Source organism: Camelus ferus, chromosome 1 (assembly GCF_009834535.1).
Source record: "Camelus ferus isolate YT-003-E chromosome 1, BCGSAC_Cfer_1.0, whole genome shotgun sequence".
NCBI lineage: Eukaryota > Metazoa > Chordata > Mammalia > Artiodactyla > Camelidae > Camelus > Camelus ferus.
In genome coordinates, this window is record NC_045696.1 from 9222197 (window position 1) to 9236295 (window position 14099).

The 14099-nt window shown below is 42.4% G+C and overlaps 1 protein-coding gene across 4 annotated transcripts in view; it reads left to right on the forward strand.

The window, feature by feature from the left end:
• Window positions 1-14099, forward strand: part of RUNX1 (RUNX family transcription factor 1) — a 248976-nt gene that overhangs the window by 162278 nt on the left and 72599 nt on the right. For all 4 annotated transcript variants that reach the window (XM_032470586.1, XM_032470719.1, XM_032470541.1 and 1 more), the window contains one exon: window positions 4011-4167. In XM_032470586.1, coding sequence (XP_032326477.1) covers window positions 4011-4167 — 157 coding nt within the window. The remainder of the gene's footprint in view (window positions 1-4010; window positions 4168-14099) is intronic.

The window sequence follows — 14099 nt, forward strand, 5'->3', positions numbered from 1 at the left end:
TTCTAGGTTAAAGATCAAGGTGTAGAGATCTTGAAAAAAAGTTCAAGGGGGTCTTAAGAACATTTACGACAGAGGCAGGGACAGCAGGGGAAATCAGATCACTCAATTAATAATCTGTCACCACTCCCGTCCCAACAAGAGGGGACTCATTCTAAAGGAGCCCTGCCCCTGGAATAACAGAAGGAGCAGAGAAAATTTCCCGGCAGGGAACCAGCGCAGAGATGAGGATAAAGCAAGCTAAACTTGACTCAAGTGTCTGTATCAGCTGGATTCTCTGTGCGTCCCTGACTCCACTGTGTACTCATCCCTCACCAACCACCTCTCAAGCAGTTTCTAAAGAAATTTTTACTTGAAAATTGGATTTTAAATAAGTCTCAGACAATCTCTTTCAGAAGTTAATCAGTAAAGAATGATTACCTTCCCTGTAATGAGGAGCAAGCTAGTGAGAAAGTCATCAGATATTGATGAAGAGAATTGAAGTGATTCTTTAGGAGTCTTCTGAAATTCTACGTGTAAACCCCCTGCCTTAATCTTTGAAACTAAAGGGAGATTTAAAGTTAGGAGGTTTCCTTAATCATCCTAATTGCTTATTCTGGACCCCAAAATGCCCCCATCCTTCTCCCATGAAACATCTTTTATCTTTTAGCTTACGGAGGAATCCATATTTGACTACTGAAAAAAATCTTCAATTTGCTACTTGTTACCTATTATTTACAGAAGCAGTCAAAAAAGCTGTTTGGATGACTTAGGATATATTTTGTAATACTGTAATATTAAAGTTTATTTAGGCCCTGGTACATCAGAGTCCGAAGGCATAAACATGCCTTCAGCAAGTTCAGAGGCCTTGGACGCTGATACTAATATTATTTTCTTAAGAAAGAAAGAAGTAGCATTACTGTCGGCAAGATCGTGGTGCCGAGCTATGCATTAAATGTCATCTCAGCTGAATTCTAAGTTCCACTCCACAGCTTTCTTTAAAACACTGGAAAATTAAGGGATTTGAAATAAATGAATTGTGACTGTAATTTCAGCCTAATTAGAGTTGGTTTAAAAATGCCAGTTTGAACTGTGAATACGCTAACCAAGAGCAGTATGAGGGTTCTGTAACATAGAGGAGGGTTGATATTTTGCCCAACTTCCTGATACTTTAAAAACAGAGAAGTAAAAAAAAAAAAGAGACAGAGAGAGATCCTTTGGCCAGCAAGTCCCTTCTTGTCTGTTTGGTCTGTGTTAAAATGTAAATGTTTGTGTTTCTTTACCTATTGTTTATAGCTTTTTCATTACTCCCATTGCTTTTTTCTGTTTGAAGTTAGATTTTTTTTAATTCTCTTTATATTGCCTATCAATGATAAAATCTGTATCAAATTAGCAGAGATGTTAGTTTTAAATTAAAAAAAAAGTTTTTCCTAGTCTAAGAATGCTTGCTAATAATTAGATGATATATTTTATTAATGTAATTTCCCTGGATTTAATATTTCCCCCTTCCCTCTACCATTAAAAGAAATCCCTCTGAGAGCAATAAAAGGACGAGTAAATGATCTTTGAGCCCCGAAATAGCTTTGATTCCTGCTGCATTTTTTTAAAAAGGGAAAAGAAGGAGTTAAAGGCCTAATTTTTTTTTTAGTCTTAAATTCCAACATCAACAAGCCTTTCTTATTTAGCCACCACGATCATTTTACTCTATATTTATTTCTGTTTGATGACGGTCTCATGAATTTGCCATATTACTGATGAGGGTAGCTTTGGAAAGATGAACGAGGCACAGGCATGGACCACTATGAGTGGAGCCAGTAGGAGGAAGGTGATTTAGAATACATTTTGGTAGTTATAAAACAAGATTTATTTATTTTAACCTATTTACAGATTCTGTCCCCACAATGAGTTATTCAGCTGGAAAACCATGCAGTTGATTCAGTCCCTGTACACTTACTGAATGTTGAATTAAAATAGAGACGCCAGGTCATCACTGGGAGATGAAGATGAGGAAGTAAAAATATGTGTTCAAGGAGGACATTTCAACATTGTGAGTTAATTTTACAGAGGGAAGTGAAATCAGTGGAAAAAAAGAGGAGGGGGATTTTTAAGAGACTGAAAAGAGCAGAATAAAGCAAGCACTTTTCATGGGAATAGAAAAAAAAATGGTAACAATCACTAAATAACTGATCAAGGAGATTTATTTCAATTATGTTTTTGAAACAAAAGGGAATTGCCATATTACTGCTCTTAATTAAACAGCAACACACATACTTCTAATGGATCTAAATACCTAATTAGAGGGTGCCTGGGGACTAAATAGCTTTGTTTGTAAATCTCCTTTATGGAAAAGATGTACAACATTTGGATGGAAAGGATTAGAAAGAAAGATAAAAGTGCAAGTTGGATAAAATTAGATGAGGAACTTGCCTGCCTATTGCTGTGAGAATTGATTCCCCTGATGCAGTCTTGGGGTCGGAAGTACGGCCACCCTTATGGGTTCGTTTTCCCCGTCCTATTTCTTAGAATCCAAGAGCTGAAGCTCATAGGGAATAAAAACAATAGATGATCATCTGGATGACAAGGAAAAACGGTAATGACTAAGCAGGCAGTGAAGATGGGAATTTAGAGAAACATGGCTTTGCTCTCATACAAGTGAGTCTGTGGCAGCCTTGTTTACAGACAGGAAAAGAGGACTGAAATATAGGTATTACCACCCCCCCCCAAAAAAGATGTAGTAATTATTAGGTAAAAATGAGGAGGTGGAAAACAGTGGCAGGAATAATCACTGTAGAATGCTTTATTATCACAACTCAAAAAGCATACTTAAAAAAAAAAACTTGTATAATTGGAATGATTAACACACATTTCACTACTGAAAGAGTACTAGAAGGGAAGTCAGAAGTGATAGGAACAAATGCAACTTGGGGGCATTTTGATTTGAAATTCTGTGACCACTTGTACAAAACAGAAACAATGGAAGTATAGATAATGATAAATTTTTAGACCAAGATAGTTTTTGGAAAGGTCAAATGACCAAGAAGTGGATCCTACTGTACGAAGCACCTTTGTGCCATACTCTTTAGAGCATTTTACCTTGAAATGACTGTTCTTTTTTATTACCTAAGTATCAAGAATATTTTTTTTTTTACTAGTTTACTTGAATAGCCCTGATAGGAAATCTATTCCTGTCCAGTTCCATTGAAGGAATTCTTCTTCAAGGTCATCTGGGCTTGGAGAACAGACACCTCGTCATCTATCTGGTCCTAGTTAACACAACCCTGTGACTCACAGATATAAAAATGCTATGGAGTTCCATTCCTGAATTCAGAGGAGGACACAAAAATGAGCACCCCTCTTCTCTGAGGTCTGTTGACTTCATAATTAGTGTTAAGCAAAGGGTATATTTCTGTTTTTTTTTTCCTTGCATACCAGAATTCACTGCTAGTGAAAATTAAGATAATAAAAGAAAGTAGAAGGCATAAGGATGAACTGACGGCAGAGGGGCAGTTTAAATCATTCAAGAATCTTCAACAATTCAGTGGTGGCAATCGAATTTCATTTTAGCAGAAATAAGTTTAAACCCTGAAAAGATTAAGTTGGCCCTGTTCGGCCTGTCAGTGGATGTCTGGATGAGTGAAAGATGGGTTAGGTTATAAACTTCCAAAAAACAAGGTGTTCTGTTTCTCAAATATGAAGAATTAGGAAGAGATGATTGTATTCATGAGAAGGCAGAGCTTTTCAAAGTTCTTGTTATCATGCGTCTTATTCCAACTGTGCCCTGTGACCTTATGCAGCTTCATGAGGTGAATGTTTTATGACTTGAACATTTATATTTAGTTTTGCATAGTGGAATTTAAAGTGAATCTTCCCATTAATAACTTGGCTGTTGTTTTGCTTAACTTACGACTGCTGTTCCTTTGCAAACTCAAAAGCATCACCTCATATACGTTGAGTTTTAGAATAATGACTACGCAAATGGCATGAAAGTTTCTAACCTGCCTGGTGTCTGCATCTGTCCCTTGACTGGTGTTTAGGTGGTGGCTCTGGGGGACGTTCCAGATGGCACTCTGGTCACTGTGATGGCAGGCAATGATGAAAACTACTCAGCCGAACTGAGAAATGCAACAGCAGCCATGAAAAACCAAGTTGCAAGATTCAATGACCTCAGGTTTGTCGGTCGGAGTGGAAGAGGTATGTATCTGTCAAAACTGAACTGAAGCACAGAATATTTACATGGCAACAAAGGCAGATGTCAAAACTTCTAGAAGTTTCTATGATGGGATTTCCTAGAAATAACAGTCATTTCTTCCTGTTATTATTGCTACATCAAGCTTTTAAAAAATATTTATTTCAATTTAACATTTTTAACAGAATCTCGCTTTACGTAATAGCTTTCTATTATTGAACTGGTCTTATTTAAGACCGATTTGGAGCATATAAAACATGGATTATCAAGGAAACCTCTCAGATCTTTACTAAAATGTAAAAATATAAAACTTACCATCATGGAAACTAGGAGCATGCAACTGGGGTTCTCTCTTTAATAATTTTCAGAAATCTTTTTACTGGAAGCCTTTAACTTAAGGATCAATGTGCTATCCATGACAAGTGACAGAGTTTCAGATGATCACTTCCAATAATTTTGAGGGATATATGGTATATAGTTATTGAAGCATATTTCAAGTGAGCATTTTTTTAATGATAAAATATGAAGAAATAGTACCATTCTGGTTTGGTGAATTTGATGGCAATGTGACCTTCCTATTATATAAAATTTGGATGTCTTTTTATTATTTGCAGGGAGGGGCTGGGCCCAGTTAATATTTTAGGTACTAATAATATTAAAGACCGGATTATCCAGAGGAACTATTTCATCAGTGCAGTTTTATTTTTCCATGCCCATTATCACTGTATTAAAGCAGAAAAAGGAATCTTGGCTTGTAATCTCTGGTTTCTAGTTATTTTCAAATATTACATTTTGTATGTATTGTAAGAACCTAAGTCATATTTTATAAATAGCAGTAACTACTGGAAACTTAACTGAAGGAGGTAGGGGAGTTTGTTTGGAAAATCTCATTTTTGTAATATAGTATTGAATAAGCTTAAAAATAAAAGTTATTTTGAGTATAATAAAAAGACGTAGCAAGTACCTAAATAACAGTAGATGACTCTTGTATTGAAAAAAATTAAAGTACAATCAATGGACGTTTAATCATAAGAGTAATCATTACTCTTTATAAAGGCATTCAAAAATACAAGAAAATCTGTGTTCTTGGGGAATTCGATTAGTCAAAGAGGAAAGAGGGTAAAGGCATGTTGCTGTTTTTGGCTATTGTTTTTGTGCTATCCTAGCTGTCTGGGGCTTTTCAGAGTAGAATCAATAGGTGGAGAAAATTTAAATACTTATAACATGATTAAAAATATATGTTCATAGCACTATGTTAATAATAGGGTAATGCAAAGAAAGTTATACCCACTTATTGAAAGCATGAATGATGCTATAAGGTATAAAAGCATAAGTCATTATATGGGTTCACTTGTTATATTAAAAGTCTCCACCTTTCACTAAATGGAATTCACATTATGGTTCAGAGATGTGTGTTTAGAAAACATCTTGAAGGCTTCAGATGAGCAGCTGGCAGAGTGGGTGAGAAGCCAATAAAAAACAAAGGCCCGACCTCCTGGTCCGTGCCTCCAAGCCCCGTAATCATAGCAGCTCACTTCCTGTGGATTGCTCCTCTTAGGAGCAAAACGAGTGTCATTTGGTGGCATTTCCAGAGAAAGCAGTATTATCAGAGGAGGCATCTATGTGGGTCTACGGGGCAAGTTTCGGTCATGAAAGTTTTGGAAATTCTTTAATGGCCCAAGCCAGCGACATTTTCCCGTAAGGAGTGCAGCAGTGGCCTGGCCATGCCCAGGAGGTTGGTGATGATAAAGAATGCGATTTTGAAAGCAGCATGCTTGCTTTGCTGGCGTCAAGGGCTGGTCTCTCGTCCCTCACTGGCCATTTCTGTTTTGAGTGGGTGACTAAGAGGAGCTTGTGTTTACTTGGGTAGCAGTGAACTGTTTCCCCAAGGTGTGGATTGTTTGCATTTGGCTGCCTGATTCGTGCCAGTATGCCCTTGAGTTTGCATAAAACCCCAAGAGTGAAATAGCTGTAACCAAGGCCGGGCTGTCTTTTGATAACCTGGGACGAGAAAATTAATTGCAACTCTCTGTAGATGGACAATATCTGTTTTGAACGGGCTCTGCTTCCCACACGTGATAATAAGCAATCCGAAGGAGAGGAGCTCGAAGTGCATGTTGGACCCAGTTACAGTTATCGTGATACTGTTGGTCTTGAGTGATTTTTTTTTTTTTTTTTGGTTAGTGTTACAAGACAAAATGAGCTGTCAAAAAGCCCAGTTTGACTCTGTCTCATAATTTCTCCCCCTAGTCATAAAATACAACTTGATTTTACTCTTTCAAGTGTAAGTGTCAACATCAAAGACTGCCGTTTTGGGGGTTTTTTGTTTGTGTTTTCTCAATTTGCTTTCTATTATGAAGAGAGCAGGTGATGCCCACTCATTTTAACAATTAGCCTTAATCTTCCTCACTGAATCGTGTCTTTTAAAAGTTTCATAACGTTTTATTAAGTGATTTTAAGACTATCCACTATGTTGTTTTCTGTTTTTGAAAACGTGTCTGAGAATATGTCATTGGCATCAACATACCACACGGGGACCGAGGAGGTCCTGGCTACTGGCTCATCTGAACGTCTCCATGCCAATTTTGCGTTCTGTCCAAAGCCACTGGTCTGAAGGATTCTCCAGGGGGCCTGGTGCTTGGTTCCAAATAAAGGGGAGAAAAAGAAACCCCCTTTTCTTTTCCCTGCTGCCAATCCCTGGGGATTGTAAACCTTACAGAAACTGCCAGGGGTTGAACATGGAAGGGTTTTTCTCTGTTCTGCAAAACCGATCTGTCTGGCTGCTGGCTCCTGTCCAGGACCACAGCTCCTAACCTCGGGTTCAGCCTGCAACTGGGAAAACCTGCCCGTCCGGCTTTTACGGCCTGGCTGACAATACTGGCCCCTAAAAAATATCGGTGAAGACTTCAGCAGTCTGAGCCTTCCTCCTTCCTTTTCTTCCCTTCCCTCCTTTCTCTCCCTGACAACTGAAATCTCTTCTTCAGGGGTATCTCACCCTTGGAATTTTCTCCCTTTGATTCAGTATCTCCATATAAATCCACCAGTCCTTTACAATGGAGGGAGAGATAGCAGCTCCCAGGAGAGGAGAGGTGATGCTGAGCACGCTGGTTGTCGTTCGGAACAATTCACACGTAAACACGTTCTGGGAGTCTCCCTGACCCCCAGAAAATCAGAGCTCGGGCTCTAGAGGAATTCTCTTTGGTGACGTTAATTAGCAGCAGTTGACGTCAGCTTCCATCCGCAGCTGAGGCAGGTGCTACTGACACTTGCAGTTACAGGAAAGTGTTTCGTGGCTGCAGCTGAGAGATGTTGAAGAAGTTGTAGCAGTGAAATCTGTGAGTGCTTCCGTCCCTACTGGAGTACTTAATCAGTTGGAAAGGAATCGATCAATCAGGGAATACGGCTTTAGTTAATTCATTTTAGAACCAAAGAGGAAATCTCCCAGACCGTATCATCTACCACATCGTAAATGGGGGGAAAGAATCCACGGCAAATTTCCTCCTTATTTTTCTAAGATTATGATTTTTAATCTTTTGAGAACATCATAAATAATTCTGAAAACCCTTGGAAGCCTTCCCCCAAAGGGAAAAAAAGTACCCATGTGCCCTTCAACACAGATTCTTGTACAATTTCAGTTTCCAGGGCTGCTGAAGTTCGTTTATGGACCTCTTGGGGACTCCATGGACCCCCAAGCCAAGAATCTGTGACTCTGGAACTTTGCTTTGACCATGGAGGGCCAGCCTAGAGCTGTGCTGCACATTGTAGATCACTAGAAAATGAGTAAATAAATGAACAGGTGAGGAAGACATTCTTGTGCCCTATGCTGTTTTGGTTACACCTGCTTTTATGATAGCCAGGACCTGGTTTGTGTAATTAAGAAAGTAGGTCCCATTCAAACTGCTGGTCCAGACCTTCGGAAGGCCATCAGGTGGGAGCGCATATAGTTCCTTGCAAGGGAAAAGGGCCTGTTTTGTCATCCAAGGGGCATCCTCTTCTCTAGTGACTGCCTGGCCCCCTGGCTGCAGACCTGCAGTGCGAATTCCACAAGCAGCCGAGTGAGGCCACATGTTCTCCCATCTCTTAGGACTGGGTTTAATTTCTTGGTGGAATTTGTGTTTATGTTGCCCTCCCTGGCAACTTTAATCTTGCCTACTTTCAAAATATTTGTACCCTTCCCCATGCTTTTATAAAATGAAGTTCCTTCATTACGTTCTTGCTGTGGACGTGTTCCCAGACATAATATTTACCCTGTCCCAATCTGGGTTATTGCTTATTTGTGTAATGTTTGTTACTTAAGGCATTTTCATTCTTAAGGTATTTTATATTATTTGGGGAGCAGTATCGAGAGATGGCCTTTCAGAGGAGTGAAAGATTGTGGTGGAAGAAAAGGTACATTTAGAAAAGGATCGAGTTTCCTGAAATTCCAAACAAAGAGAGACATGTCCTTATGGAGTGGTTATTACTGAGCAATGCTCTGAATGACTCACAATATTATCATAGGATGCAAGTCATTCTCTGTTTTATCACAGACTCGTAGAGTAAGGGAAGGAAAGTGCATTTGACAACCCCAGTGTTGTTTCATGGATAACATGGATAGTGAGCTGGCAGTCAGATCTTCTGTAGAAAATACAAAGAAAAGATATGAGTTGTATTAACAGCAACTCTCCCATTTTCCCCCTTTTCAGGGGTTGCTGTTGATCTACACTTTAAAATAATATATATACTGAAATCTGTTTCAGACTTCGGTATGGGTAAATATGGCTGGAAAAAGACCCAGCCTCTTATACACCCAGCCTCCGCAGCCCTAGCAAATAATCTCTTTCGATGGCAGGTCGAAAGCTGGTATTTGTGATCTGATGTAGAATTCATCTCTAGAGATCAGCTCTCTCATTCTGTTTTGCTAGTTTACCAATAAAAGAGGAACAGTGCTTTCACAAAGCAAATTTCTCCCCACCCCCAACCACCACCCAGCAGTCCCTGTCCCGCCTGGGGACATGGCAGAGCCCAAGGGGAAGAGCTTTCTTGAAAACTTTCTTGTGCCTGGAACACGCAGTCTCACAGTTTATCCCTTCATGGTTTTCTTGCTGATTTTATGAAGTGCCAGGCATCACTGATGGTGTCGGACAGCTTTTTAAAATTGAGGTTATTTGTGTGAATGATATTTAAGAGTCAATGGGCAGAAGCTGGACTTCCTTCCACGCATTGCCCCCATCCCCACCCCCGTGACCCAAAACCCCTTCCTTGCCAGCCGGCTTGCCTTGGGTTGAGGCAGTTCTTTTTGGTGGGGACAGAAGACTATCAATCAGAAAGCGCCTCCGAGAGAAATAATGGTTGAGTGATTTTTAGAGCTCCCTGTTTCAGCAGCAAGCATTATAGACATAAACAGTGATCCGGCCAGCGGCTGCACTGCTGTTCTGGTTCTAATAAATCAGTTTTGTATTTTCTTTTTTGTGCTGGTTGGCGAGGGGCAAGAGAGGGTGGAGAAGACTGGTTATGGAAGAACATATTCTGGTTCTTGTCTTTATTTTTAAAGAAAAATGACTTGTTGAAAGAGAGATGGCATACTGTCTGATGACTGTTTTCTCTCTGTTGGTGATTATAAAACACGTTCAGATCAGAAAGGGGATGTTTGTGAATAACTATGTACCGTCAGTATGGAGAGGTTACGTGGTTTTGAAGGATCTCTTGGACTTTCCGTCAGAGAGGTGTGTGTGTGTGTGCATGTGTGTGTCCGTATTTCCACTGAGAAGACTTCCTGGACCAAATTGTCTCGGAGGACTAAATCCATGCTAATAACATCTTCTCCTCTGAAGCCCAAATGAAATAATTAATAGAAATTAACAAGCAAGCAGTGTGGATCTAACGAGCTGCCTGTGAATACTTTCAGAGGTGCCAGTTTTAATCAGCTCACTCTCAGGGTGCAGGGGAGGAACTGCCGCTCTTCAAGAGTTTTATATTTATAAACACGCATTAGTGGAGTTCAGGCAATGCCTACCCTGCATCACTGGTTCTGATGTGAGTTCTGAATTCAACAGAGATGTGCTTCAGTCCATGTTAAGAACGGAGCTTTCCCTGCGTCCCCGCTGCTGGCGCTGACTTGGCATTCCAGCCCTTTCCGCTCTCTGTGAGGCTCTCTGGGGTGCCCCATGTAGGAACTCCATTTTGTGTCACTGAACTTCCTCCCAACAAGGGTTTCAGGTAGTTGAGGACCCATAAATAGTAAAGTGATCCCAACAACCTCCTCCGAGAGGCTCCTGGCCATTGTCCTGTAGGATTCAAAATGCATTTCCTCTGATTTCCTTGGTGAGGAAGCATTCACGTAGGTAGAAGCCACTTAAACTGTATTTTTCTCAAAGATGTAAGTAAATTTCCTGTTGATTTTTCAGCATAGATCAGTCCTTGCTTTTACCTTAAGTTTTAAGAGCGTCATTAAGAATGTAGGGGCCGCGCCATCTGCTGGACTGCACCCCCTCCCCCCAACCTCCTGGTCCAAGGACACTCCTGGGTCTGGTGAATGGGAGGGCTGGCCGGCACCCCTTAAGGGTGGTGTGTGGCCTTAACTGAGTCACCTTATGCAAACAAAGGAGATTTTCCTTGGCTCAAACAAAGGCAAGGCACAGGAACAGGGGCGTTTGAGCACAGTTGGTGATCTGTAGGCTTATCACATCTCAGCAGACACGGCAAGGAGGGATGGGGCAAGGAGGGATGGGCCCGTTTGGAGGTAGAAACACTCCAGTTTGCTCCAGGCATTGGTTTTGGGTTTTTACAGATGTTTTATTCTTCATTCTATTTGAAACCATTGTATGGAGTACAGTCACTGTCTGCTTGCCTATCTATCTGTCTATAATTAATGAGGAAGAGTCTAAACGCCTATCATAATACAGCTTTGGCCTCTTTAAACGGTGTCCAGCACCTACAGCACTGGGTCTTTCCAGATATTCCACCCTCACCATCCTATCTTATCTGTTATCTGCTTATCAGTGTTGATGGTGGTCTTCCTCTGAGGTCCCCATCTGGGGTGGTTGGATCCCCAGAGGACATCTGGCACTGTCGGTAGACATTTTTGGTTGTCACCACTGGGGTGGGGGGGCGCTCCTAGTACCTAGTGGGTAGAGAGCAGGGGCGCTGGTAAACATCCCACAGGGCACAGGGCAGCCCCACCCGTGCAAAATGTCAGTCCTGCCAAGACATCCCCGGGCTGCCCCCTCACTCATTCATGGTAAGTTGTAAAATGTCTCCTTTACCTCTCTTCCCTACCAGTTTCTGCCTCTCTACAAAATTTATGAAAAACTTAGGTTGAGAAGTTCACACAGAATAAAAAATATAAAATTAGAGAGCATCACTGAATATCAAAATTTTTTTTAAATATGAAAATATACCCGTGTTCTGTGTGCATCGAATCACACCATCTCCGAATCTCCCAGGTTGGGGATGTGTGGTGTCCAGAAGGAGAGGCTGAGGTGGGGTCGGCCTCTCATGGCAGGAAAAGCTCTTCCTGGAGGACTCCCCCTTACAGCCACTCCCTCAGGAGTGTCACAGGCGTGCAGGTCCACAGGGACCGGCAGAAACAATTCGAGAGCTCTGCTGGCTTCTCTTTGCTGAGTGCCACCCCCACCCCCAGGTCTCAGTCTGGGGCCACAGATTCACCAATCCAGGAACTGGAATTGATGTGAGAGGACAATGACTTAGTTTTTTGAACTAAAAAGTGCTAAAAGCAAGGTCCTGGTATGCATGGCTGACTGACACCTTGCAGAAACCAAAAAGGACTCAGTTTGCATGCCTGGGGGAAATGCAAGGAAGGGACAGGGACGGGATGCAAGCCCGATTTGATTCGCAGCCCTGGTGAGCCTGGTTGTCTGGCCACATGCTAGGTTTGCAGGGACCACAGGCAGACAGAGGCTGGATTCTTCCCAAGCTGTCTCCCACCGGCCCCGACTTGCTGGTCTGCCATCATCTATTTTCCACAAGGAGATTCAGGGAAAAATGGCTTGAAAACAGTCTGAAAAAAGAGCCCTCTAAGTGTTCTCACTGCAGCAAGACAGTGTCCGCTGCAGTTGGAATTTCTTGAATACGTCTTGCTCTGACTGCCTACTCTGGCTATGTGTTTGTGGACCCTCACTCTGAACTCTCCTGCCCCTCTGCTTCCTGTAACCTCCCCTCAGTAAAGCAACCAGCTCCCAGATTTGGCGTGAAGATCAGCTGTGGGTCTGATCGTTTGAGACTAGTAAGAGTTAACTATCCACACGGGTGTTCCCGGGTGGGATCTGAGCTGGGCTGCTCGGGGACTTAGATGTGCTGGGGAGTGAAGGCCGCTGGGGAAAGGGCTCAGGAATGGCTGCGGCTCGAGCAGGTGACACAAGCACTGGGGAAAGGACGAAGATGAGTCTGGAAGCCCCCCGGAGGTGGCCTTCCAAGAATTTTCAAAACCCAGGAGATCCTGCCCTTAACTAGCAAAGCACTGTGTGACATCATCTGAAACTAGACCAGTGCCTGATATGGAGCAGGGACGCATTAAATCTCTCCGGATGAGTAAAGAGCCCAGGATTCCATTTGCTCCAGGCAGGAGAGCCCAGTGCTTAGTACGTGGACTTGAGTGGATTCTCCACTGGAAAGACAGTGTCTCACCCTGGGTGCTCTCACATTTAGGACTGATTATTCTTTGTTGTGGGGACCATCTTCTGCATTGTTGAATGGTTAGCAGCATCTCTGGCCTCTACCCCGTAGCCAGGAGCACTCCACCTCCAGGTCATGGGTCCTGACAACAAGAAATGCCTGCTGACTTTGCCAAATGCTCCCATGGACGAGAGGTGGTGGGTGAGGGGTGGGAGTGAACACTGGTTGAGGACACTGGCTCAGAGCTGTGTGTCCTAGGCAAGTTACTTAATCTGTCTGAGCCGAGTTCAACCTTGGGCTGAAGGCAGCAGAATGCAGCAAGGATTATCTGAAATAAGACAGACTTTGGGGGTTATTACTTTTCACGGTAAGATCTGTTGCTGTGGCACTAACTCAGCAGAATAGCTAATGGCAATTCTGATTGCGTAACAGACGGTGCAGCCGGGACCTGCTTTTTTGTTCGTCTAAATGCACAACTTTTCTGGGGGAGAATATCAACCCTTATCCTTATTCGTCGGGGCCGTAGAGCTAGCTGTCAGGTCACGAAAGGGTTATGCATAGTGGGCACTGTGATTTCAGATCAGCGATGGAAGAGGCGAAATTAAATATGTACTGTAATTCGAGGCACTGTTCTTCATGGGAAAAGAAGTTCTCCCAACTTAGCCCTTCCAACTCTTTTGTCCAGACGTTTAATGGCATGCAAATATTTATTATTCATACATGCCCCTTTAATTCCCAATCGTATTTTAACAATAAACACTGCATTTTAACAATGAGGCAGAATAATCCCTTTGTCCTGTCCCCTGGCTGGCACCTCGCAGCATCACATTAACCCTGCGTTGTAATTGCTGACTCCACCCAAGTGTAGGGCAGTTTTATAGTAGCGCCGCGGCAGCTCGCCTTGGACCGCACTTCAGGACGCCCTGGCTCTTCCCCTGGAAGACATTTTAAGGTTGTATCTCAGCATTTCCAGAAACTGCAAGTGAACACTCATGCATGTTTTTCTTTTCTGGCCACATAGCAACGGGGAATTGATTAATCTGGCTGTTGGCTGGAGAGGTATCTTGCCTTCTGCCCTAATCCATGGGCTCTAGAGTCCACGGAAACCACTGTACCCCGTCTCATATTCCTCTGACTCACAGTCACAGCACAGAAACATGCACATCTCTTGTTGACAATTTTGTGGGTCTTTGGAAGGCTGTGTGGCAAAGGATGAAAAGCAGGTGGGCTTGCAGGACTCAGAGGTGCCAGCCTCAGTCTCCCCATCTGTACAATGGGTATGACAGTGTGCATGTGCATCTTGAAAGGTTTTCAGGACGATTAG